At 38.5% G+C, this 27,818-nt stretch overlaps 4 protein-coding genes and 2 long non-coding RNA genes across 6 annotated transcripts; 3 read left to right on the forward strand and 3 right to left on the reverse strand.

The window, feature by feature from the left end:
- Nucleotides 1-3,879: 3,879 nt before the first annotated feature.
- LOC112190399 (cyclic nucleotide-gated ion channel 18) lies at nt 3,880-7,444 on the forward strand. Its single transcript, XM_024329829.2, has 6 exons — nt 3,880-4,536; nt 4,659-4,871; nt 4,987-5,294; nt 5,431-5,542; nt 6,179-6,415; nt 6,515-7,444. The coding sequence occupies exons 1-6, from the start codon at nt 4,069-4,071 to the stop codon at nt 7,298-7,300; spliced, it is 2,124 nt and encodes a 707-aa protein (XP_024185597.1). The 5' UTR covers nt 3,880-4,068; the 3' UTR covers nt 7,301-7,444.
- Nucleotides 7,445-7,996: 552 nt separating this feature from the next.
- On the reverse strand, nt 7,997-10,463 carry LOC112190083 (probable LRR receptor-like serine/threonine-protein kinase At2g28960). Its single transcript, XM_024329512.2, has 8 exons — nt 9,839-10,463; nt 9,687-9,722; nt 9,464-9,604; nt 9,251-9,367; nt 8,925-9,143; nt 8,725-8,840; nt 8,340-8,600; nt 7,997-8,242 (listed from the first exon to the last, which is right to left on the reverse strand). The coding sequence occupies exons 1-8, from the start codon at nt 10,461-10,463 to the stop codon at nt 7,997-7,999; spliced, it is 1,761 nt and encodes a 586-aa protein (XP_024185280.1).
- Nucleotides 10,464-11,810: 1,347 nt separating this feature from the next.
- On the forward strand, nt 11,811-13,195 carry LOC112185728. The gene is made up of 3 exons (XR_002930418.2): nt 11,811-11,968; nt 12,155-12,256; nt 12,919-13,195. It is a non-coding gene; the product is annotated as an uncharacterized LOC112185728 (long non-coding RNA).
- Nucleotides 13,196-18,937: 5,742 nt separating this feature from the next.
- On the reverse strand, nt 18,938-21,056 carry LOC112185266 (UDP-glycosyltransferase 90A1). The gene is made up of 2 exons (XM_024323513.2): nt 20,978-21,056; nt 18,938-19,357 (listed from the first exon to the last, which is right to left on the reverse strand). The coding sequence occupies exon 2, from the start codon at nt 19,286-19,288 to the stop codon at nt 18,938-18,940; it is 351 nt and encodes a 116-aa protein (XP_024179281.1). The 5' UTR covers nt 19,289-19,357; nt 20,978-21,056.
- Nucleotides 19,770-20,138, reverse strand: LOC121051140. Its single transcript, XR_005805247.1, has 3 exons — nt 20,051-20,138; nt 19,880-19,956; nt 19,770-19,785 (listed from the first exon to the last, which is right to left on the reverse strand). It is a non-coding gene; the product is annotated as an uncharacterized LOC121051140 (long non-coding RNA).
- Nucleotides 21,057-23,710: 2,654 nt separating the features above from the next.
- Nucleotides 23,711-25,907, forward strand: LOC112185267 (ABC transporter D family member 2, chloroplastic). The gene is made up of 6 exons (XM_024323514.2): nt 23,711-23,830; nt 23,949-24,113; nt 24,648-24,900; nt 25,174-25,409; nt 25,501-25,741; nt 25,783-25,907. The coding sequence occupies exons 2-6, from the start codon at nt 23,982-23,984 to the stop codon at nt 25,905-25,907; spliced, it is 987 nt and encodes a 328-aa protein (XP_024179282.2). The 5' UTR covers nt 23,711-23,830; nt 23,949-23,981.
- The last annotated feature ends 1,911 nt before the right edge of the window (nt 25,908-27,818 follow it).

Genomic DNA, 27,818 nt, shown 5'->3' on the forward strand with positions numbered 1-27,818 from the left:
TGGGAAGGGGTAGATGTGAAACTAGGACGACTATATATATGTCTATATATATATGGTTTATCATATAATTAGATAGAAGAAATAATAATAAACAAAAGGGAAAATGATAATTTACCCGATTTTAGGCTAAAAATTGTCTATTTGCTCCACCAACTGTTTTTTAACCCCATTTACCCAAAACACTCTAAGGGATTATTTCCCCTTTACCCAATTAATTTTTTTTTTTTTTTTTGAGACTTTTTTGCCCTCTCCTTCTTTCTCACTTAGAGAGAGAAGTTACCTTCCACCTTGCTGTGCTCCGGTGACCGGATTCCTGCGACCAATGACCGGATTCCGGGAACCGGTAACCGAAATCCTGCGGCCGATGACTGGAATCCGGAATCCGGCTATTATTGCCCCCCAGTAATCATATTACTACCCCCCAATAATCATATTATTGCCTCCCAAAAATCATATTATTGCCGTCCAGTGAATTGTATGAACTCCCAAAACCAAAATGAATACACTACAGGCACAATTAATCAATTTATAATCATATTATTGGCTCCCAATAATTATATTAGTGCCTCCCAATAATCATATTATTGCCCCCCAATACAAAGTCCAATGTCTCTACTGTCTCCCAATAGACCACCAAAAATGCACCATTTTGTAGGATTCACAGATAATTTGATTTTAATACATTGAAAACAACATGTAACTTATCAAAACATCACACTATAGTGATCCATGTCCCTCGTATCAAAGTCTACTGGGAGCCAATAATGTGTCTACTGCCCCCTAGTAATATGATTATTGCCCCCCAATAATATGATTATTGTCCCCTAGAAATAAGAATGAGAAAAATGGATTGGTCTAAGTCTGACATTTCTTGTAAAAATCCACAAGCCCATTGAGCACTGACACATCACACATCTTTCCCAAACCCACATTGCATTACAAACCCATCCAACTGTCTCCAAAGTTCCAAAGCCGACGTATCTGAACAAGCATTGAGAAATGCACAGAAGGTAATCGAATTCGGCCTCCCCTCTCGCATTGCATTCAACATGAAGGCATTCCAAGTGGCAAGTTTTCTCTCAGGAATTTTATTAAACAGTTTATGGGCATCATCTCGGAGACCAATTTTTCAGTACATATCAAAGACCCAACAAAGACATCACATATCTGCTCGACCTTGATGACAAGGGCATGAATTTGTTTTCAGACCACCGGTATATTAAGCAAACGGGAGGTCTTAAAGGCGCAGGCTAACTCCAAAGGCGAGGATTCGACTTCAAACCTGGTTGAGGTGGTGGAGGGCTAGGAGAATTTGAATACGAAACTGGAGGATGTTGGCACCGGAGCTGGAGAATCTAGCGCAAAGCCGCCGGCGATGATGATTCCCGGTCAGCCTGCGACGTCATCCAAGAGCCTCACAGCCTAAGAACTCGACCGGAGCTTCACTGCCTATTTCGATGGCGTGTGCAGCTTCTCGACCGAAGGATCCTTGAGGTCGACGACGACGGCCACTGAGCCAGCACACTGATCGGAGATTAAGAGTGAGGTGCGTGCGTGTGTGTGTGTGTGTGTGTGTGTGTGTGAGAGAGAGAGAGAGAGAGAGAGAGAGAGAGAGAGAGAGAGAGAGAGAGAGAGAGAGATCTGAAAAGTAAAGTCAATGAAGACGTGCTGTTGATAGGGGCTGGTGGCATGATTTGTAATTTATTTGTTTTTGCAGTCTAAAAGCGTCGTGTCACTGGTGATTTGGGTAAGTGGGCACAAACAAAAGTAGGTGGAGCGTTTGGGGAAATGTTGGGCCATATTTGGGTAAGTGGTCAAGGCCCCTAAACAAAAAGGACAAATAGGTAAAACTGACATTAATTAATTAATTTTGATTATAAATTCTTCTTTAGAAAATCTCAGGGCCTATTTGGGTCTCATCTACTTTGGAGTTGTCCGGGTGTCCTTTTAGACCTCATGAACACACTCAAAGTTGTGAATTCAACATCAGAATTAAAATAAAATAAAATAAAACATCAGAATTTTATCAGATTAAAAAAAAATTCAAAATCAAAATTTGATGAACGTACTTGGACACGACCGGATGAAGCATAACAAGGATTTTCCATAAGAACCCATCAGAAATGAAGGTTTTTTTTAAGGGCCAGATCCATATGTGTGCTTGCATGTATACATGGGAAACGATCAATATACTTTATAGTTTAGATATATACCATTATATTTAGAACTTGGGAAGACCGATGTGAAACTAGGACAACTATATATATATATTCGATCATATGGTTTAGTCATACAATTGGCCCGGTTTTTATTTTATTTTATTAAAAGAGCAGAACTTTATTTATTAGAAAGAGAGAATGTCAAAACAATAGGGACGGGGCAAAACAAAGCAACCTACATACAAAACCTAGAAGCATTGAAAGAATATTAGTAAAGAAAACGAAAATGAGGTAAGCCAAGCTTATCCCGATGACAAAGGTCAATAAGGAATTGGGGGATTGAATCCCAATAAACCAAACCTGAAGAAGTTAAACCTATGTTCGCTAAATCATCTGCAACTTGATTTCCTTCTCAGAATATATGAGAACAACGAAATTGCATCTGAGAGACATGAACATACAATTATCCCATGCCACACGAATTCTCCATGGAACAAGCTGAGGGGAATTGATGAATTTAAGAACAAGGGAAGAGTCAACTTCTAGCCAAATATGCTTCCACTCCCGCACCCAAGCTAGTTCAATTGCCTTAATAACATCCATCCCCTCCGCGTCTACTGAACAAGGGATGTCAAGATTACACGCAAAGGCACCAATAAACTCACCCCTAAAATTGTGGAAAACTCCCCCAAAACCAGCCTTGCCTGAATCATGATTAAAAGCCCCGTCGGTATTGATCTTGATGCAATCTAGGATAGGAGGAACCCAGTTCACTTCTACAATTCGGGCAGCTCTTCTAGGCTTACAAGGGACATCAAAGCACTTTAAAACACAAAGCTCCAAAACTGAATTATTCATGCAACCAGAGACAAGAAAACTGGAAGCCCGCATATGCCCCATTATTAAATGACAAACATGAGTTGGAGAACAACTGAACAAGCATAATCCTCAAACTTGACTTTATTCAATTGGCCCGGTTCATTAACTTGGATTTGGATTAATTGTTTTTATTGGCAATACAATTCCATGTGGCAACAAGTATGTTCTTCGTGGTCATTCAATTCTCAGTTCTCCACCTAGGTTTGTTGGCGAAGTTTAGAGCGCTAATTGTGAAATTATAGCTAGCATATGCATGTTAAATGAGACTACTGGCGTGTTTGCTCACATATAAGTGAGGCTTACTTTATGCTCATGTCTAGTGAGCTAACGGTATCCATGTCTAGTAAGACTAATGATGCTCATTTCAAGCGAGGCTAAGGATCTCCATATTTAGTAAGGTTATTGATGTCCATTTCTAGTGAGGCCGTCTGAGATGAGTTGAAATGGGGAGAGGTTAGAGGAAATAGTTAGATTTTTCTCCATTTTTATTTACGAATTAAATTACAAGAATAAACACTATTTCAGTTCGATAATTTATAATGAATAGAAAATGTTGGAAAGTAATCGACCCATAATAATTAATTTCTCACGTTAAGCTAATTATAATGAGTTAATTAGCCTTTGGTGATGTGATTAAGTGTGTGCGTGTGTGTCGAGTAAACGCCATTCAGAGTTGAACTTGAAATATTGGAATATGATGCAGACCGAAGTCCACGCTCTTTCTTCGGTTTCCCGCGAAAATCTCAACTGTTCAAAAACCTTCCTTTCATTCCCCAAATCCTTTCTCTCTCTTACTCTCTCACCCTCAACACCACCCATCTCTCTCTCTCAATCTCAAATCCCTAAAATCTCACACATACCAAAATCAACTTCCTTTTTTTTTTTTTTTTTGCTTCCTCCTCCTCTCTGATCATTCTGATTCCGCCGAAACTTGGTACCGAGGTGTATTCAATATAGAGTCTCATTTCTTTCCTACTCGGTCGATCAGAGCCACCGCGGAATCCGAAACCCCGGAGTTCCGCCATGGAAGATGAGTAGATCCATCACCACGCCGGTCAAATTCCGCCCTCTCCAGAACCCTAGCGGCGACGGCTCCACCTCGGCCGCCGTAGTAGACGAGCACTCGCTCCACATTCTATGGCGCCACAAGATTCTCGACCCCGACTCGGACCTGGTATCCCTCTGGCACCACATCTTCCTCGTCATCTGCATCGCTGCGCTCTTCATCGACCCTCTCTACTTCTACCTCCCCTTCGTCGGCGGCGAGGGCTGCCTCTCCACCGACCACCGCCTCGCCGTCATCGTCACCTTCTTCCGCTCCATCGCCGACCTCTTCTACCTGTTGCACATGATCGTCAAGTTCCGCACCGCATTCATCGCCCCCAGCTCTAGGGTTTTCGGCCGCGGCGATCTCGTCATGGACGGCAGACAGATCGCCATGCGGTATCTCAAGTCCGACTTCGTGGTCGATCTGGCTGCCACTCTTCCAATTCCGCAGGCACGAATTCATTACTTGATACATTTTTTTTTTTATTAGTTTGATATATAGAAGAATGGTGGTTTCATCTGGGGATGGAGTTTCGACTTTATGGATGACGAACTGTGTGGGTTAATTTGCAGATTGTTATCTGGCTGGTGATTCCAGCAACGAACAATGCGGGCGTTGATCATGCCAACAACACTCTGGCCCTTTTCGTGCTTATTCAATATATTCCTAGACTATTTCTCATATTTCCTTTGAATCAGAAAATCGTGAAGACTACTGGGGTTGTAGCCAAGACTCCCTGGGCAGGAGCTGCGTACAATTTGCTTCTTTTCATGCTAGCCAGTCATGTTAGTAACCATGCATTTTCGACCATTCCTGCGATTATTTATTTATTTTTTCTTGTTGTCGAAACTAGGTCAGTTTGTTAAGCATGACGTTCCATATATGTGTTTGTCTGTCCAGATATTTGGAGCCGTTTGGTATCTATGTGCCATAGGGCGGCAATTTGAATGTTGGAAAACGGAGTGTAGTGAAGAGAATACAAAAGTTGTGACTTGCCTCTATAGTTTCCTGGATTGCAAGAGTTTGGACCTACCAGAACGGGAATCTTGGGCAAACGCCACCAAAGTGATAAAAAAGTGTGATGCCTCTGATAAAAATGCTGATTTTAAGTTTGGAATCTTTGACAAAGCATTTAAGACTGAGGCTGCAAAGACGAACTTTTTTGAGAAGTACTTGTTTTGTTTCTGGTGGGGGTTAAGAAACTTATGGTATGGCTGTAAATGTTTACCTAACAGGCAATATCAAAGACCTACTTGCAGAAAAATATCATATATATGTTATGTGATTTTGAGTGTTCGAGTTGTATGATTTACTGTTAATAGTGATAAGAAATTTCTCTTGTAGCTCATACGGGCAGACTTTGATGACGAGCACATATCTTGGCGAGACATTGTTTTCCATTGTCTTGTGCATTTCTGGTTTGATTCTGTTCTCACTATTGATTGGCAACATGCAGGTATTATATAAGAGTTAACTTTTACCACCACTACTGTTTATTTCATTATTAATATTCATTTTGCTAGCAGTAGCGACGTGGAGGTTTACAAATGTGTAAATTGCATACATGTATCTGCCACATATTTTACGTGTTTGATTTCTATATACGAAAGAAATAATAATAATAATTGTCATCATATAATTTGTAAAAATCAAAGAGGAAATTCTTGCCACCTGAGGCTAGCTGTTCCTTGCAAAACAAACTGGAAATCTACACCAGAGCTATTACAGTGGCGACGTCCACAGCCAGTACTCCAGTAGATTCCAGAGTGCTAAATACAAGGAACTTTTAGCCCTCCTCCGTGGCTGAGTTATAAGGTTTAGTTGAGTGGTTCATTTACTTGACCTCACTGGTGTTCTAGGAACATGTAGATAGATGCTTGTATTGGAATGCTTGATTACATTTCCTTGTCATCCTCTAAGGTTCTACGATTATTATATTTAGGCTGAAATTGTGTGTGAGAATTTACTTTTAATGTGGATCCATGTGACATTTTACAAACTATGTCAAAACAGTTGACCGCAAAATTTTCATGAATAAAACTTGTCAATACTAGTGCTGCTGAAATGATACATTCTTTTCCCCCTGGTGCAGACTTATCTGCAATCAATGTCAATAAAAATCGAAGAATGGAGAATTAAGCAAAGAGATACTGATGAGTGGATGAGGCATCGCCAGTTACCTGAACCCTTGCAAGAACGTGTTCGTAGATTTATGCAATACAAATGGTTTGCAACACGAGGAGTTGATGAAGAATCCATCTTGCATTCATTACCCATCGACCTCTGCCATGAAATCCAGCAGCACTTATGCCTTTCCCTTGTTCGCCGTGTAAGTCTGTCTATCTTCATCCTTGTTTCATGATGATTTTACTGTTTGTTCATACATGGTGCTGGTGATGCTCAACCCCTATTATGGATCTGATCACAGGTCCCTTTTTTCTCACAAATGGATGACCAGCTTCTTGATGCCATATGTGAGCGTCTTGTGTCATCCTTGACTATCAAAGGAACATATATAGTTCAAGAAGGCGACCCAGTAAATGAGATGCTCTTTATTATCAGAGGGAAACTTGAGAGCTCCACAACCAATGGAGGGAGGACTGGCTTCTTTAACTCCATCAATCTAGGACCTGGTGACTTCTGTGGTGAGGAACTATTGACATGGGCATTGATGCCAAGCTCTAGCATTAGCATGCCTTCTTCCACTCGGACTGTGAGAGCCCTCACTGAAGTTGAAGCTTTTGCGCTTCGAGCTGAGGACCTTAAGTTTGTTGCAAGTCAGTTCAAACGCCTTCACAGCAAGAAACTACAGCATGCCTTTAGGTACTATTCTCACCAATGGAGGACATGGGGTGCTTGCTTCATACAAGCTGCTTGGAGAAGGTTTAAGAAGAGGAAGATGGCAAGGGACTTGGCTATGCAGGAGGGCTTATACTATTTGCATGTACCCGGCCAAGAGGAAGAGGGTTACTACTACGACAACGAAGAACAAACAAATCTTGTAAACTATGACGGTGAGAGTGGTGATAGGTCATCGACAGGGGAGAAGTTAAGCACTTCCATGAATCTTGGGGCCACATTTCTGGCTTCTAAATTTGCTGCAAATACAAGAAAAGGGATTGTGCAGAAAGCTCAGCTGGTTGATCCTGATTCAACTAGTTTGCAGATGCCTCGGATGTTTAAGCCAGATGAGCCTGATTTTTCTGTAGATTGACACAAAAGATACGATTAGTTTGTTCGAGAATAATCAGGGAAAAGGAAATGAACTAACGAAACAGTAGTTAGGAACGAAGTTTTGTGAATTGATGTAAAATTACTACAGGTAGACTAGCAATGATCATCAGTTTCAAATTCTTTTCTTTATAGTGTTAAGTTATTTGAAGCAGTACAAATACTTCAATGTAGAGAAGCTAGATTACCTATTAAAGCAGGATAAGCAAGCAAGCACTACATTGAACTAGTCCAATACTTTACGTACTTACTGGTCTTTAAACTTATATCCCCCATTAACTACTTGCAATTTAGGTTGTAGTACATTGCTCTGCTGAAGATTAATTAACACATCGTCCATGGTTATAATGTCTTACTAAGAAACTGTGGACGAAGGAATAACAAGGTGCAAGCCAACATAAAAAACTCATTTCTATTTGCAAAAATCTTCATATGGTGTACGCGATTTGCATGTTTAAGCAAAATTGGTATTTTGGCTTAATTTTTTTTTTTTTTGCCATTATATATGCATGATTTTATACTGGCGTCATACATTGAGGATAGAAATCCTTATGACTGCTCAACTTTTCAAGTCCCATTTGAAAATGAGTTTGTATTCTATAGTCTAGGCTGAAGATGATATTGTTACACTCTGAACTCAACAGTATGATATATACTCATTTTAAAGTATATATATCTTTCATGGATTTGAACTTTGGTAGCTGTCTATTGAAACTTCAGGAGTAGAGGCCTTTGCCTGTGTTGATATGTCATGTGCCTGTCCTAATCTGACAACAATTTGCTCCATGGATGGTCTTTGTTGTCTAAGTTCTGTGCATGACAGAGCCAGCTGAAGTGTGAGATTGAAAGCTTCTGCTGAGTATTCCCCATCGAGTTTAGGATCGGCAAATTCATTGATGCTGCCAGTTCTGTTAAGGCCTTTTGCCTAGCAAATGAAAACATTTAAATAATCAATGACACATGGAGTAGTAGAAAATAAACTTGGATAGCGAAAAGATCAAAGGAGGGGATTGCTTTCGGACCATTTTATTTAATGGCAGTGGTGTGTTCAGATTCATATTGATAACCCTCTTTCCTGATAGGATTTGTAGAAGTACAATTCCAAAGCTGTAGACATCTCCAGAAGAATTTACATGGTGGTTTCTCTGGTAGTCAGGATCAACATAACCAAAAGTTCCTCTCACTTCTGAACTCACATAGGTTTCACCCAGTTCAATGATCTTAGATAGTCCAAAGTCCGATAGCTTGGCTTCAAAATTGTCCCCAAGGAGAATGTTTGTTGGCTGCAAGAGTTAGAGACACAAAACTCTTAGATATGTACAAAATCACTTCATTTTTCCTTTTCTCTTTTAGTGTCATTTCAGTTAGTACCATCAAGCAATATAACCGAAGAGCCCATTATTATACCTTGATGTCACGATGAACAATGCAGCCTTCTGGATACGTGTGGAGAAACAATAGACCTTGAGCGCTATCAATTGCAATCTCAAGCCTCTGGATCCAGGACAGGCACTTATCTTTACCTGTTGTATACCATTCTCATATTTATTAGCATATCAATAACATTTTCATTCAAAAAGCTTAAACTATAAGGAAAGGGTATATACCGAAAAGCCATTCTGAGAGGTTCCCATTTGGACAAAGCTCATACACAATGAAACACTCATCTTCCTGTAGACAGTAGCCAAGCAAAGTAACAAGGTTGGGGTGTCTGATGTGTGATAAGCTTGTAAATTCTCTGGCAAAAGACTCCACATTTTCATCATCGATAATGTGCTTAATTGCTACTGGCTGATTATTCGACAGTATACCTCTATAAACCTTTCCTGTTACAACAAATAGCAGAAACAAAAATGGATCCAACTGTATGATTGCTGAAATGGTATTGCCTCATATCTAATTGCTTCACTCTACGTTTTACTCAGATGCTTACCAGCAGTTCCTTCACCAAGGAAATGTACTGGGCTTAGATTGTCTGTAGCATATAACACTTCCTTGATCGGAATTTTTGGACAGCCGGACTCCTTAAAAATTACATCCTTGAATGCTGCTGTGAAAAAAAGGAATTAGGTTCATCAGTATGCACACATCTGCATACTGGTGCTTTTGGTGCTTGCTAGCTGTAAATTGTAGTACTTAGGCATACCTTCTTTTTTGGGCGATGGAGTTGTCTTTTTGGCGACAACTGGTGGTTGAGTTGTTTTGGTACGTTTCTTGGAAAAAATGTATGCCGCTGTTACTACTGAAATGATAATACCTATTGCTCCTCCGATGAGGATCAATAAACCTGCTTTCATGTTAAAAGTGTAATGTGTTAGGGATAAGAAACCAATGATACTTTCAGTGTACGTTGATGGAAGAAGCCTTACGTGTGCTTATTTTTCTACCCTTCCCGGCTTGATCATCTGCAATGGATCAGAAAGAGAGAATTTACATACAAGTACACCAGCAGATATAGCGTTGATGAAAAACTTGTGACATCTTAAATATTGATAGTAAAATGTTTAATCGTGCTACATACCATACTTTTGTGCCTCAAGGCACTTATAAACTGTAAGGAGATGGTCTTTATCTTGGATTTTAGTCCTTGAGTATGTCACCAGAACTGCAAACCTGCAAACTTGTGTTTCAGCCTTAATAGACTGTGGATCGGAGGACCATGAGGGCACTGCTCTTATATTTCCCCAACTCTTAGCACAGGAACTACATCCATCAGAACTCTGAATGTTACATTTCTCATCTAAACTTCTCAACTTGTCTCCGAACTTACTAGTAACATCACCAATAGAGAAGTCAGAGCAGCCACCTGCACCACTAGTCAGCTGCTCAAACCCACAGCCAAACACATTCTTCTGAAATTTTTGCATGACATCAAGGCAATTCCGCTGCTGGGTAGAGTCCAGAAATATGTTTCCTGTTTGGTTTGCTCGCTGCCCCAATGCGTAGAGGTACTCGTCAAATATTGTTGCACAGCAGCTATTGTGCAGAAACCCTCCCCAGTCTCCATTTCCACAACTTGAATTGGATGGAACATCATCAAAATGAAGGCTACAGTTCGACGGAGGAGGCTGAGCGACTGCAAAGCTGATGGTGGTGACCAGTATGAAGATGAGGACAATACTAGATTGCTTTAGAAGCTCAGTCATGGTGAAACCACTTTCCTAGTAGTATGTCAAGTCTGCTTCATGACATGAAATAGATCAGTAGAGAAACTTGTGTAGACATTTTCTTTACTATCATTACTAGACTGAAAAAAGGCCTATACCAGCACTACTGAATGGTTTGGATGATCTTGTCGAAAACAATGCATCAAAAGGTTTGGATGCATCGTTCAAATAGATGGAAATACCAATATTTAACCAATAAAGTATTTGTTGCCGGCGAATCCAAGAAAGCTTTAATTACTATTAAAGTTTTGATGGCGGGTATTTTAACAACAAGAAAGTCACTATTCAAGTAATTTTGACTCATTCCATGTTCTGGATCTTTGTTTACATAATCTTCTGAAACATCTGAGGTGACGGCCATGGACCATGGTAACTCGTCTAACATACTTACTGCCGGTGAAACAAAAATGCCTACATGAAAAATATGTTGAGGCATGACAACTGAAGTCAATGCCAGCTTGATTGTTTTTGTGTAAGAAGTTAAAACACTTGCTAGTTGAAATTTGTAGACCATTTCATGCCCTGTCATTTAGGTTGTTTTTGGTGGATTATTGTCTGTTTTAAGTTTTGCCTCTATCAAGCTGAACCCCTCCAAAATATTGGTGTCAATAACTAGGTTGGTACTAATCTAAATCTTTAATATAGGTTTGTCCACCCTTCACTTTAGCCTCAATTGGCAAAGTGGAAAAACCTACAAAGGAATGAAGAAGAAGAAAGAATATGATTGGTAAAATATGAAGTTCAACCTTCAATTTTTCTCATATGAATATATGATCATAACCATCGATAATTTTGACAAATCTCAATAACTTGTACTTTTAATTTTCTCAAATTTACTATTTACCAAATTATTTACTTACTGAATTCTATCAATTTGTGACGGTCTAATTCAACTATTGCGTACCCTCACAGTCCAATAATGTCACATGTACACTTGTTGGGATAAATGTCGCTTTTTAGTTACTATTGACACATTACTTAGATTACAAATGTTTGTATAGAGGATAATTCTTGCAGAATTGCATGTGAATTTTCTAATTGACTTGATTATGATTCTGATCATCTTCTTAACAATTTCGACTTTGAAACTACAAAGAGAGAATTCATTAATCAAACTAACTCCACTGTGTTCAAGAGTTACCTAGAGTTTGTTAAGACATGGAGCAAAATTGTAAACCGTGTGATGGAGAGTTGTAAACCGTCTGACGGTGTCGAATGATCCACCAATTAAATTCATTGAAGACAAATTCCAATACCCAAAGTATCCCAGCTTGTGATGCACGAAAAGCCGAAAATATCCTTAATTCCTTTGAGCTTATACGCGTGGCAAGTTGTGATTAGCCATTTGAACCATACCCGATTGGAAAACGAAAACCCGATTCGCAAAACACATAAGTAGAAGAAAGAAGAACCTTTACTCTTCAAAGTTCAAACCTCACAATCAAGAAAGCCCTAGAATCAAAGTCCTTCACTTTTCTTGAATAGTAAGTCTCTCTCAAACTGGGTAGCTTCTGATTTGGGTCGCCATTGATTTGGGGTTATCTGATTCCAATTTTTTGTTTCTGGGTACAAAGATTCAAGATTTGATTTTGATAATGCCAATCGCTTTTTGAATGGTTTTTGATAATTGGGTCTGAATCTGATTGTGTTAATTGGTTGTAAATTCGCAGGCTTTGTTGAAATGGAGAAGGATCAGAAGGTAGCAACTGAAGACCCCAAGGTGGATTTGTTCGAGGACGATGACGAGTTTGAAGAGTTTAACATCAATCAAGGTAATTTGAGGTTCATGTTATTGTAATTCAGAATCTAATTGTTATGGAATTTATTAGTGTACATTGATTGGGGTTTAGGTGCTGTACCAAGATATTGTAGTATGCAATGAATTTAGTCTAGACTACTAAAGATATAATGATTGAGATATGGGTGTTACAAGCAATGCCTGATTCTATGTATGTTATGTGTGGTTATCTTGGTTGTTATATGATTCAACTAGGCAATGAGAGTGTTTGAGTTAGAAGGTTTTGTTTATGAGACAGGGTTATGGTGATGAAAGGAACATTATATGCATAATGATAACTGGTACTGCTCATGCTGTTCCTAAGCTGAATGTATTGCTAGTTAAGCCGATTGGGGTTTAGGAACATGGACTTGTATGTCCTAGCATACACTGAGTTTATTCCAGACTACTAAAGGATGTAATGAATGAGATATAGATGCGAGAAGAAAAGCGTGATCCTATGTGGTCATCTTGATTGTTTTGTGAAGCAATTGGAGTGTTTGATTATGATGTCTTTGTTGATGGATAAGGATTATGATCATTAAAGGAACAGGATGTAGGTTATAGCTGCTACTGCTTAGTTATTGATTTTAGATCAAACATCTTCAGTTTTTATAATTTCCAATAGTGACTGGGTTGCCTTCTTTATGCTGACAGAGTGGGACGAGAAAGAAGAAGGAAAAGAAGCACTGCAGCAATGGGAGGATGATTGGGATGATGATGATGTCAATGACGACTTCTCTGTGCAGCTGAAGAAAGAACTGGAGAGCAACACCGGGAAGTAGTTTCATTATGTTCGCTGTATTTTCAGATATGGTCTGTCTTAAAAAGATTGTAGTTCACTAAAATACCATCATGTAGCTGGTTGCCATCTAACATTTATCACTTGCTACAGTTGTTGCACTCTAGTATGTTAATGATTTTCTTGTATATCCTCGCGTAATATGTCTTGCATACCTATTCAGTGTGTGCATTTTTAACATTGCTAGGAAGCAACACTATGCACTGCATCACGTGTTATCTGAAGGCGCTGTCTTCCTGACATCCATTTTCATCTTCTCAAAAACCTCCTACCCTAGGCTGTAACTGCTCTCACAGATAACCCATCACATCTCAACCTTTAACTCTCAAAGCCACCTTTACATTGTCGCTACCGTTGGGATTTGCCTGACAAAAACCCTGCGAACTCTTGTGGTTGTCTCATGCATCACAATCCACTTTTTGTCAAACCGTTCTCACCTCGTGTCATTCCATTATTCCACTGTTTCTTTGAGTTGTCTAGTGGATTCTATGCTTGAGACTAAAAATCATATGCAAAATGAGCATTCCCTGCCCTAGCCTCTGCTTTGTTCTTCCATGGAGACTATCGACCTGGGGTTTTTGAACAATGTGGTTGAGTGAAATGCATGGAAGAACTTACTTTAGTTAAGTCACCATTTATGATCAGACTCTTGGCGTACCAGTCTTACAACCAGACTCTAGCTTGCAATATATAAACTCATCTTGCATCCAAACTCACGTTTGATAGTTTTCTAGTCATCTCTGCAATCTCAAGTCACCTTACAATTTGAAGACCTGTTGATTCTAACAAATGATTGCTGAGTTTTCTTCCTGACTTCCATTCCCATATTTCTCGAACCCCTCCTACTCTACAGATCGTCTCACGGATTTATAGCTCAACCTTCAATTCTTAAAGCCACCTTTATCTCCACCCCCATTCTTGGGTTTTGCCAGAAGCAAAATTCTCTGCTAACTGTCGTAGTGTCCAGCACCTGCATCAGAATCTACTTTTGCGTTAAACCCTGCACACCCAGTCGGTCATTCCATGATTCCATTTTTTTTCTTTCATTTCTTCTATGTTCTTTTTTATTTGGGGTTTGAGGATTGAGAACAAACACCAACAACCACCACCACCACCACCAGTTAACCACCAATACCATACCAGCTTTCTAACCTCTCCAACTTATGGGCAAGCCATAGGCCTTAAAGCCGGTATTCCTGTTGGTATTTCTCTGGTTGTTTCTGCTTGGACTAAACGTGTATGCTTTGTACTTTTGTAGTATAGACTTGCAGAATATGGGCATCGTTTGGTTATCCTGCACTCCACTCGTCGGGGTTTTAATGGAAATTGGTGTTAATTATGGACATTGATCGACAACATAACTTAGGATGTGCTTGGTATGGTTGTACTTTAAAAAAAAAAAAAAAACTGGTTTTTGCTTATTTCTTAGAATAAGTAGCTGAAAAGCAAAACAACTGAGTGTTTGGTAAACTGACTTTTTATAAGTGTTGTCAGTGACAGTGTGTTTTGTAAATCAAAACTGGCTTGTGCTTTATGTTTGTAGGAGACTAATTTGGATATGAAGTAATTTTTTGCCTTAAATGTTTGTTAATATAATGTAGCTCAAATATAAATTATTCTTGCTATAGTTTATTTGCATGGGATTAAAATGTAACAAATACACCAAGCCTACTGTGTAGTGATCTTCTTCTTCCATCTACATTTCCCGTGTACCTAGTGAAAGTTCTTTTCAACATGCTGCTGAATTGTCACTTTGATTGCATAATATACAATTACATAAACAAAATACCATCTCAATCTCGAATTGAAAAACCACAAAACCAGACAGTTAATATACCTTCACAATCCATTAGTCCACAATTTAGTGGAAACCATCCCTCAATTCTTGCAATTCATTCACTTGAATTAGTGCAGAAGAGCAACACCTCTGTTTTTGTTTCTTTCTCTTGGCTGGAGTATTCATATTCTGAGGGATGAATGAAACTGAAGGCAATATACAGAAGCATGAAAGCCATAGGATAGAAACTGAAGCCAAACCACAGAAAGGATGCAATTACAATCATTGTGTCATGTTCATCACAATCCTCTACGGAGTCTGGCATAATTGATTCAGGTACATCACAGAAGCTTCCTAACCAAAGCTTTCCATTCTCACCACAACCCCAAACCCACACTTCTCTTTGATGTTAGAGCAATGGAAGGCACACGACCTCCTGCTACTGCTCAGACCAGAAAAAGCTTCCTTGGATAACTCTGCTTTGTGATCAGAGGCCATTCTATCAGATGCCTATACGCCTACCTATCAAAATCTATTCTTTCAAATCCATTACTCTCTACTCTCTAGTAATGATAAGAGAATAACTTGGATACTCTGTAGTAATGACAATATCTCACATTAACTGTAGATTATCATTTTATAATTTGCATTTACATCCATTTAGAAACTCAATGTAAAAAAATCATCAGTTTTCCTTAACTTAGATACAGAACACCACACAATTTTAATACGACCGAGTCACTAAGGATTTGAGGTCTTCAACACATGCAGCCTAGAAATTAGACACGAAAAAGTAATGGCTGGATAGAAATTTGATCAACATATGCAGATGAGCTGGACAAATTGAGATCAAAGGTATCCACTAACTAAAAACTGTCAAAGAAAATATGATGAACTCCAGAGTCTTTCACTAAACTAGAATTATCAGATTGCCTACAACAACAAAAATAGATTGTGCAAATAATTGAAGCAAGCAAGAAACACCAGGTAATGTATCATCAGTTAACATCCACTGTCTACAGATTAAAAAAAAAAAAAAAAAGAGCAGGGAAAATCACAACTTGCTAACCAACATCAGCCAATCTTTGAAACTGAAGGAGCTTAGATTAGTGCTGATTTGGTACATCATATCATTCATCTTCATGAATACAAGGTGGCATTATTTTTCTTTATATTTTTCTTAAGCATATGAAAGAAACTAGCTACATCACAGGTGAGATTTAAGCGAGAACTGGAAACTCAATTACTAAATCATTTCTGTTGACGACCTTTTGCAAAGACCTCTTGCTCAAAGACATGTCTAATCTCAATCAAACCGAGCTAAAGGAATATGATTCGGCAATTTACCAGACATGGTTACCCCCGGATTTCGATTCGGGGTCGATTGGTTCAGCCGTGCGAACTGGGCGTGTCTTCAAGAAACTGGAGTTCGTGATGCCAATGATGCAGAGAGGGTGAAAAGCAGCGTATGTGTTTTCATAAAGAGCAGCTTCAGTGCGTGAAGGCGTGAAGAGAAGGATTTCGTTGCTGTGAGGGTAGGATTTAGGAGTTGGTATTTGCAAAGATTCATTAAAATACTGTTACCGCTACAGTGCTTAGCAGCGGGAAAGCTAAAAAGCCAAACCACAGAAATGAAATTGAATGATCAGAAAATCTCAAAATCGTGTGAAGTGCTGTATACATATTTGGTACCACGAAACCGAACCCATATTCAATGGTCCTTTGTTTAACATTGTTAGAAATCACTTTGAATCTTTGATTAATAAAATTTTGTGGCTTTTCTTACCACTAATATAGAAGAAACTCTTGCATTTCTCTCTTCTTCTTTTTTCAAACTATTAATTGTTATTTTATTCTCAAAAAAAAAAAAAAAAAAACTATTAATTGTTATTTGAATTTCTCAAAAAGAAAATAATTAATTGTTATTTGAAAATAAAAATAAAAAAACCAACTAATTCTAATTGGTATCTAAATTTAAAACTGTCAATGTCTTCTTTATATACATCGTTTTTAAAATAGTTGTTTGTGACATACACCTAGTGTTATTTACGCCACCACACTTTTTTAATTGGCGGTCACCGAATTATGCATAAGCTTTAATGATGTAACCGTTTGCTTCACAAAGTGGTAAAATGACTTAGATATAGAAGTCAGTTACTATTAATGCCTAATAAGCATCCTAAACTAAATAGGTTTAGAACATTAATTCCTTCCAATATCTTAAAAATCACCAGATATTTTATATATATATATATATATATATATTTTTTTTTTTTGAGTTAAAAGATACCATATACTTTTATCAATACATGGGTAATAACTAATAGGATTGAGAAATTGCCATAAGTTAGATGTTCAGAGCTGGACAGCATAAATTTGCTTCTTGTTCGGGACAATGAAAATGGTGGGATACAGCCAGTGAACATCCATGCGATATGAAGTCAAGAAAACCGAAAAGATCTTGCCTGATCGTAAGAAATTAGAAGGTCATGCTCACAACATGCTTTAGTTGGTAACAAAACAGCAAATTTATGTGATACAGGCATATGTCTCTGGGCTCTTAAATACCCTTGAATTCATTACAAGACTTTTTTTTTTCTTTTGTTGAAAAAGAAAAGCATATTCCAAGAAAATGATCTGGACTCTGATCATGAAAATTAACATGTTTGATGTAACAGTCATTCCTGTTAGGATGGAATTGCTTAACCATTTCCGGTGAACAAGAACCATAAATGGTCCATATCGTTTCTCATTTATTCTAGGTTCCTTCAATTGCAGAGACTCGAGAATTAATTCCTAACGACCAGGAATTCCTTACACGCGACCTCATTATTAGGGGTAACTAATAACGACTGACTAGTTTCCTTTACTGCATACCTCATCAATGAGCAACCATAACGAACGCCACGAGGACCCACGCCCTCCTCCACCGCCTTCCTCGCCACCTCACCAACCTCCTTCACCTTCTTCCGCACCATCTCCCCCTCCATCAACTTCTTCACCATCTTCTCAATGGTCATTTGTTACATATTTGGTACCATGAAACCGAACCCATATTCATTATTCATTAATGCTCATTTGTTTAACATTGTTAGAAATCACTTTGAATCTTTGATTAATAAAATTTTTCTTGTCATGTTTATGTGGCTATATAAAATAAACACTTGTATTTCTTTCTTCTTCTTTTAATTGTTATTTGAACATAAAAGTTATAAAAAAAAAACTAATTCTAATTGAAATTGAAATTGTCGATGTCTTCTTCATATACATTGTTTTTAAAATAGGTTTCCACATGCACCCAATATTATTTATGCCACCACACTTTTATATTTGGCGTAGCTCACCAAATTATGCATCGGCTTCCATGATGCAACCGTTTGCTTCACAAAGAATGACTAAGACATACAAAGTCGGTTACTATTAATGTCTAATCAGCATCCTAAACCAAAAAGGTTAAGAATATTAATTCTTTCCTGTATCCTAAAAATCACCCGATATCATATATTTTTATCATTGAGAAATTGCCATAAGCCAGACGTTCAGAGGTGGACAGTATAAATTTGCATTCTTGTTAGGGACAATGAAAATGGTGGGATATATCTATGAGAACATCCATGCGACATGAAGTCAAGTAAACCGGAAAGATCATGCTCGATCATAACAAATTAGAAGGTCATGCTCACAACATGCTTTAGTTGGTAACAAAACAGTAAATTTATGTGCTGCAGGCATATGTGTCTGGGGTCTTAAATACCCTTGAATTCATTAGAATAATTTTTTTTTCTTTTGTTGAAAAAGAAATTCCAAGACAAAATGATCTGGACTCTGATCATTTAAATTTACATGTTTGATGTGACAGTCATTTCTAACGGTTGGAATTGCTTAACCATCGCCGGCCAACAAGAACCATAAATGGTCCATCATGATACTGATTCGTATCGTTCTCAGTTATTCTAGATTTCTTCAATTGCAGAGACTACTCGAGAATTACTTCCTAACGACCAGGAATTCCTTACCCACTACCTCATTATTACATGACAATGAAAACCCCTAATAACGACCGACTAGATTTCTTTACTGCATGCTTCATCAATGAGCTACCCCAACGTCCGCCACGACGACCCGCCCTCCTCCACCTCACCAACCTCCTTCCCCTTCTTCCTCACCACCTCCCCCTCCATCAACTTCTTCACCATCTTCTCAAGTCCTTCCGCCTTCACAAATCCACTAACCGACCCGTCGCACGTCTCCACTCTCAAACCAACCTCTATCTCCTCCACCACCATCCTCGCATTCAGCGGCTGCTCCGCCATCATCGGCCACGCCAGAAACGGCATTCCGGCGCAAATGGCCTCCATCGCCGAGTTCCACCCGCAATGACTTAAAAAACACTCCACGCTCTCGTGGTTGAGTATCTCCGTCTGGTCAACCCACTCGCTGACCACCATCCCTCTCCCTCTCAGCCTCTCCTCGAACTCCGAGTCCCACCAAGTATAGCTCTCTTTCTTCCTTATCACCCAGTGGCGGATCCAGGATTGGAACGTTGGACGGGCTGGATTTGTTAAACAAAAAAAAAAAATTATATATATATTAATATATATATATATATATATATATATATATATATATTATGGAGAATCTCGACGGTGCGAGAGAATTTTATTAATTTTTTTAAAAAATGTACACCTAGTCGGGGGGGACGTAGTGAGCCTTACCCCTTAAATGTATATCTATAGAAAACTAAAAAATAAAATCAACAACAAATAAACGTGCAATGCAATACAAGAGCCTAAACTAACTAAATCTAACTCTACGAGTTCCACAAGCTTCAAAGTCTTTGATCACCGATTCATTGTCAATAGATTCAGCATATTCCTTCTCAATGTGAAGGACCATACAATCACCAAGAAACTCATCTTCCATCTTGTTTCTAAGTCTCTAACACCTATAAATTAAGAAATTAACTTTGAATTAACTACTTTTTATAAGCCACAATTTTATATGCACAAATGCACAATCAAAAGAAAAGAAAAAAGTACCTTGGAAAGCAATAAGCGTTAGATTGTAGCTTAGCTACTCTAATAATGGAGTCCAGAAGACCAGAAGTACTTCCATCCTGCAAAACAGCACAACATCATACATAGATGCACACATGAATGTAATGAACAAGAAATTAAAACAAAGAAACCCCGAATCAGCCCACAGCCTACCTGATTTCCTCATTTCCAGTCTGCAACCTTCATTCCTCAATGAGTTCAATCCACAAAAGCTTCAATGTTCAATCCACAAAACCAGTAGTCCAGTTGACACATTCACTGATACACTCATACACAGACCTAATTTGAACATATTCACTGAATCACTGACACATTCCATAAATCAACACATTCACTGACACATTCCATAAATCAAAGCCCTAATTTCAACAAAATCCCCAATTTTACTGAATCAAAATATCAAATCAGTAACGACTAACGAATCGGTTTGATCAAATTCAGAATCAGATAGCGAGAGACTGAGAGAGTACCTGCCTTACGGCCCTTACCTGGTGTAGTCGGAGACTCGGACTCTCGGATTCTCGGAGAATCGGAGATGGAGAGTTGGAGTCTTGGAGAGTAGTCTGACTCGTCTCGAACGGAGATCCGTAGGGGCGAGACCGCGAGACCGCGCGAGGAGATCCGTAGACTAGCTGACTAGGTAGATCCGTAGACCGTAGTCCGGTAGTCGATGTCTCGATGACAGGGGCGTCGCCGCGTCGAGAGAGCCGGCTGAGGCGCTGAGCCACAGACGGCGAGACTCGAGAGGAGTGAGAGTCCGTCGGCCCGTCGCCTGAGACTCTGAGAGTTCGTCCAATCGTCCGTCGGCACTCGGCACTCGGCCGGTCGCCTGAGAGTTCGTCCGTCGGCCCGAGCGAATATAGCGAGACGGAGAGTCGGAGAGTCGGAGAGTCGGAGACGAGACAGAGAGTCGGAGACTCCGAGAGAGGAGAGAGCGATGTTTGGGTTAGACAACCCGTCAACCCCAATGAAAAAAAAAAAAAAAAAAAAAACCTAACATCTAATTTTTTTTTGGGCCGCAAAATCTCGGACGGGCTCAAGCCCGTCCTAGTCTGTGAATAGATCCGCCCCTGTTATCACCCACAGAAAGTTGACGTCCGACTTCTCCAACGCTTTTGCTATCTCTTGAAGCTGCTCCGATGAGAGCACCGCTTGAGTTCCAAATACAATAGTATTAGTGACTAAAATTAGTCAGTGGTCACTAAAGTGGTTGGCGGCATAAATTTTCAGATTCCCGCCAAATCATTAATTATTAATGACCAAATGTATAATTGATAGTGACCAACTTGGGTCTGGCCAGTGCAAGTTTGATTACATTTGAACAAATACGCTGTCGTTTTAGGGTTAGTGACCAATTTTTTTTTTTTTTTTTTTTTTTTTTTTTTTTTTGTAATGAATTTTCAAGCAGCAAAGTTTTATAGCCCGATAAATTTCGCTGCACCCTTCTCTCCAAATTCTGAATTGAAAGCTCCATCGTGTTCTTCTCTCCGTCGGGTTGGGTAGTTTGAATCAACGACTCCATCGGTTATCGACTCCGACTCCGACTCATATCGACTTCTCCTCTGTTCCTATTGGCTTCTTCTTCTTCTTCTCCAACGAATTACTTGATTGTAAGTATCTCTTTCATGATTGAGAGGCTTGTTGAACTGATTCCACTTCATGATTGAGCTATGTGGCTTTAGGTTTTGTTTATTTGGCAATCAAATTGATTTTGGGATTTGAATAGAGAGGTTTCATGAAAAGATTTGGTACTAGAGTTAATTGTAGGGTTGTTGATGCCCAAAAATCCAGCTATCAGGCCCAATTCATTTCTCGAGCCCAATAAGCAAGTTATAACGACAATCATCATGCCACGCATGTGGACCCCAGCCACATTCACGCATTTGGGGCTTGCAAGAACGGGTGTGGTGTGGAAGGTAACGGAAAAGCATGAGGCCCATTATTAGTTTTAGGCTTGTTGGTAATTTCGGACTTGGGGACCGAAATTCAAGCTCAATAGCCCAATTCTGATTATGGGCAAGTGAAGAAGAAAGAACCCAAAAACCACTCAATTACAACAAACACTTCTCTTTACCCAATATATTCAATTATTTTCCTTAAACTAGACATCTCAAGTACTATATCACCTTCTTTTACACACAAGCCAATTCTCTACCCGTCACTCCCCTTTTTCCAGCAGCAAATCTTGGAACCACGATTCATGGAATTACAGCAGCAAAATTCCTGGAGTCACAGCAGCACCAGGATTCCCGGGATTATAGCAGCAGAATTCCTGGGATCACAGCAGCAAGATTTCTGGAACAGCAGCAGACCTAAGCCACCACCACTCTATAAATCGATGGTTATAGCTGCTGTGGAGGGGCGGAGAGGCAGGGAGGCACAAGCTAACTACAAAACAGCCCAAGCAACTCTCCCACAAGAAGAACAAAAGCCACAACAGCCCAGAAACATCAAGTAAGAGATCAAGCCCTATCTCTGAATCCCTAGCCATCAATTCCTCCCAATCAACCTTAACCCAAAATCATACCATTTCCATAATCTCTTTTTCCAAAACTCATGCTTTTCTAGCTCCCACGCCATGCACATCTTGCCAAGCCTTTACTAAAATTGCACACTAATTCACTGCCGTGAATATGGATAGGAGCTGCTGGGAAGAAATCAACAGCATTCTTCTTAGGATTTAATATCCTTTGAGGTTTGCTGGGCCTAGTTGCTGCTTACTCAGACGAAGGGGCAGAGTCTTGGGTCCTTACCCATGAAATTTCACTGCCGTACAACTCCGATCAAAATGCCCCTCACAAGGGTTATTAGTGTTTCGGTTTTGATTTTTCTGAAGTGGTTTCAAGATGCTATGTACCTCTTATAAGATAACTATTGCTATTTGATATGTTTAAATATGAAAGAGGCTTTTGCGGAGAATTCATAAACACGTTTCTTGGCATGGAGTAAATGACAACATATTAATTTTGAAAACTATTGCTACTGTTTCTTTTGAAGTAAATGAAGAATCCTAAAATTTTAGTACGTATTTGGTTATTCTCTGCTAAGAAAATGAAGGAAAACTGCCCTGTGTTTCCACTCTCAATCCTGATAATGCTTATAGGATTGGTTGACTTGGCAAGGTGTTGGAAATGAATAACAGTAGGAAAATTTTGTGGATCCCGGTTCTCTGCAATTAGAAATTTGCTGCATTTCAACTATATTTAGAGAAACTTTCATGTATCTCGAAATTGATTTTCTCTTTTCCTTTCCAGAGGGACCCTTGGACTCATGGGGAGTGAGCAACACAACTAAGTTGTAATTACATGCTATAGTAGAGACATTGCTACACAGGTGACATGCTAACATGTTTATTTGGATTCTCATTTTTCTGGTTTAGTCTTGTTTGGCATTGAAAACCTCACAGACCTATTGAAATGTAAAACAAAGTGTGTTTGTAAGTTCATATCACCTAGTACACCATAACTATTTGATTAAACTTACTGAAGCCATATCCCAACCTTGTGTGAGGTGATGTTCTGGAGCTAGATTTGTTTCTCTCTCTTTTTTATATAAGATGTTTGGTCCCTCTGTTAGTATAGTTCGACATTGCTAGCATTTATGGGATATGTGATGTATAAACATATGGACATGGAGCCATTTTAGCGGATTAGAAAATGACCATATGTTCTAGTAATCATAAGGCCTTTACTTTTCTTCATTTCTCTGTTTCGGTTACCAACTAAAGAGACAAAACTTGGTCATATTGATACTTTTCTTTCTGACATAATATTTATCCATATCTCTCATTGTTCATTTTCTTTAACACTCTTCAACGCTGTGATATATCTCATTTCATTCAGTAACATCTAATTTGGTATCTATCCTCTGCGGTTTGTTGTTCTTCTAGTATATTCGATTGGTGGAACAGTGATCAGTGTCTTTATTGGAAGGGTAAGTTATCTGTAACTCATCTAGCAAAAATTTGTTTCCATCGGTATGTAATGGTATCTCTGGAAATAAGAGATGATGTCAACTTGATTTGATGAAACTATGTTATCTTTGTTTTCAGGGTTTGGTGACATTAAACTTCTTGCAAGAGAAAATGGAAGCAGATTTTCATTATGGACTTGTGCGCATTCGAGAAAATGCTGAATCGATAGCTTTCTATAGTGGTGAAGCCAAAGAAATGCAACATTTGCTTCAATGCTTCAAAAGTGCTTTTGAGAATCTGACTGTATGAACAATTTTAAACTTCTTCTGCTTTCACTTTAGTTTGCTTTGCATGCAATCTGTGACTTTACATTGACAACCTTTTTTTCTCTGAATCCTGAAATTAGTTGATGCAATAATTTGTGTATTTGAGTAGTTACTTTAAACTGCAAGATTTTTTCTTCTTTTTTTTTCTCCGTTTTTTCTGTTATTGTAATAACACTGTATGCTGGTCATTCCCTATTGTAGTTTCCTGGATAAAAGAATTATTGATGGTACATTTGATATCCACAAAGAGTCTTTATTTTATTGTGTCTCTTATATGATTCCTTGTCTTAAGTCAAAATTGGATTCACAAAATAACCATTCCTATGTCAGTTTACTTCTGAACACATCGAAAAATACGTGATCAGCTGTGGTTAATTTGCCTCATTTTTTTCTACCATGATCTTTGATTTCAATTAAGTAGTTTTACTGATGTAAAAGTTTCTGCACGTAGATTTGTTATGTTGTCCATTTTAGATGTGTATGAACGTCATATTCCTATGTTACCTTGCAGCAATTGTTGATAGCTTCAAGAAATCTTGAGTTTTTCACCAGTGGAAATTTTGAGTTTTTCACCAGTGGATACTGCTATCTTATTCAAATTCTTCCTGCTGCTGTCATTGCTCCTATGTACTTCTCTAGAAAAATTGAGCTTGGTGTCATTAATCAGTCAGTATCGGCTTTTAATCATATCCTGGGAGACTTCTCCCTCACCGTGTACCAATTTCAGTCTATAAGCGCATTTTCAACAGTAATTGATCGACTTGGTACGGTCTCTGTATCCTTCTCTCCTCTTCTGCTATAGCTTTGGTGTGTTTTATATCTCTAAAGTCTGTCCAGATTAAACTTTATCAGGAAGCTGGCTAATTCGGTTGATGCACCCATTTTTATCTTCTGTCTAACCTATTATTCTCCAGAAATTTACTTATGACTGCAATATTTATTTTCACTGCAATGCATACTGTACTGGTTCTACATAAGATCTGTTTAGTGTTTTCGTACTGAACTTTTTACCACCTAATAATATTCACCTCATGCAGATGAATTTGATGATTATTTGGATATCAGCTCTCAACGCCCTTCTGACCCTGCAGAAGGGATAAGTTTTACGTATAGTAATGTTAAAACTTTAGCTGAACTGGAGCCAAATGGATCCATACCCATAGATAAGCAACAAAAGCTACTGGACATAGAGAATTTGACTGTGCAAACACCAAGTAGCACTACATTGGTTAGGGATTTATCATTGGTAATCAACAATAATGAGAATCTATTGGTTAGTAAGTCCATTTTATGCTGAAACTTTTATCAATTCACTGGATAAAATGATGATACAGTAGAAGCTGAACATGTGAACGTGTTAACAGGTGACAGGACCTAGCGGGAGTGGCAAGACTTATTTGTTAAGAATTTTGGCTGGTCTTTGGAGTGCTGGAAGAGGAGAGATTACATTCTATGTGGAAGATGAAGAAGAGATTGTACCATCCAATTCTCCAGGTGTAGGTCCTCTTGGTACTGCTAATGATAAATATGGGGAACATGAAAGACCCTCAAATAGGAGTTTTAAGGGCATATTTTTCGTTCATGTGAAGCGGAAAGACGAGCAATGTAGCTTGCAGATGAATTGATGGCTGTGAAGTCTACTGCAGCTCAGCAAAATGAGGAGTTAGAGACGGTCAAAGCTGGTGCAGCTCAACAAAATGAAGAGTTAGAGGCAGTGAAGGTTAGAGCCGCTCAACAAAATGAAGATTTGGAGGCACTAAAGGCAAGATAAAAGACACACTTTTACTCAAATTGATGGCGTAGTTGTCCTCCCAAAAATGAAGGTATGCATACATGTTCACTTGTGCTATTGCAATTGCATAATATCATAGAAACATAATTTTACTGTAATATACTAAGTACTGGGCATTTCTTTTACTTTGTCTCTGTTATGATATTATCTTATTTAAGCTTCCATCAATATCTCTGTTCCATTGTCTACATGTTGCAAAATCAAGATTGATAGGTTTTAGCGAAGTTGTTACATAGAAGATTTGTATCTAGACATGACTGATGCATATTTTGCCATTGTTCAGATTGTGTTTTTCCCATGTGCTCTTGTTAATTAATTTAGATATACACAATATGTACAGGTGCAGCATTGAAAAAATTGGCAGATGAAAAGGGCATCAAGCAACATACATATCATTGAAGGCTTATTGAACTTCTAGAAAGACTTGTATGTATTTCTTTTATTTTGAAATGTCTATCAAGGATGGATATTGATATTTGTATATTTTGGATTTAGAAGGTTAGTATTTCAAGATGGAGGTTGATGTTTATTATTGGACTGATATAATCAACCCTTGTTAAGCAACAGTTTTACAATACATTTTCATATGGTGGTTTTGGAATATGCAAGGCTACTATGAGTCGTTTATTGCATAAAGAATTGACCATTGTTCACATATTTGATTTATAGTGACATTGAATGACCAGATTTGTTATAGTTAATAATGCCAATAGAACAACCAAGAATAAATGCCAATTTAGTTACCAAATTACCAGTGACCTAGAAATATGGTCACTAGGACCATGCGAGGGCATGGCTTTCAATGAGTAGATTTTGCAATTTAGTGACTATTGGTAATAGAATTTAGTGATGAACATGTAGGTCACTAAAAGCCATTATTATTTGTGACCATAAGACCGTGGTCACTAAAGACATGTTGAATTAGTGACCATAAAATTGTGGTCACTAAAGACTATTCGATTTAATGACCATAAAATCTTGGTCACTAAAGATATTTTGAATTAGTGACCAATTTACAATTGTTGGTCATTAAATAGAATTAGTGAGGGACCTATAGTGACCACCTAGTGACCACCCAAATTTGGTCACTAACCAGATTTAGTGACCAAATTTCCTAGTTTTAGTCCACCGTCATGGCCACTAATGCCCAGATTTGTTGTAGTTAATTATACGCTAGGAGTCGGAGACCATGAAGCTGACACGTGAAAGAGAGCCTAGAGCTTTCTCGAAGTCATCTTGCATGTTTTTCCTCAACTAGTTAAGATGATCGGTTTTAACAAACCTATTCATTTTAGAAAACGCATGGCATTGACTACATATTAACGGGGACTGGAAATGGTCCATATATATATGAGGAAAATGTGTGGTTTGAAAAGGCTAGCTGTATAGACGTACAAGCTTGCATGGACTAGTAAAAAACTAATTCAGGCTATTAATGCCGTGTAAAAGTTTTGTATGTGCTGTTTTAGTCAATGACCTCGTTAGCTAGTACCAATTACTCTACTGGTCGACGTTTGATTCCATGGGAGATTAGGCGTTTCATTTTTTGTTCGGAACAAAGAAAAAGAGAACAAGGCTTCCTTTCTCTTCTTCTAATGCTTCTTCTTTTTTATAGTTTAGGTTGTTCTAGACTTCTTGGAAGGTTCTCTACAGCCTTGTTCTTTTTTTTTATCTTTTTTTTTTTTCGTAAATCTCTTCCAATTAGTTAGATATATTAGTAATGCGGGGCCTATATTTGCTATTGCATTAGCGAAGAAGTTGGCCTCTCTCCAACCATGATTAATGTTAAACTGACAAAAGGATGAGGAGATGAGCTTGATGTCTCGAACAGGAACTTTAATTTGTCAAGAGATTGAAATTTTATCCTTGATACTGTCAATCAAAATTTTT

The sequence above is a fragment of the Rosa chinensis genome, chromosome 2, assembly GCF_002994745.2.
Source record: "Rosa chinensis cultivar Old Blush chromosome 2, RchiOBHm-V2, whole genome shotgun sequence".
In the NCBI taxonomy this organism is placed as follows: Eukaryota; Viridiplantae; Streptophyta; class Magnoliopsida; order Rosales; family Rosaceae; genus Rosa; species Rosa chinensis.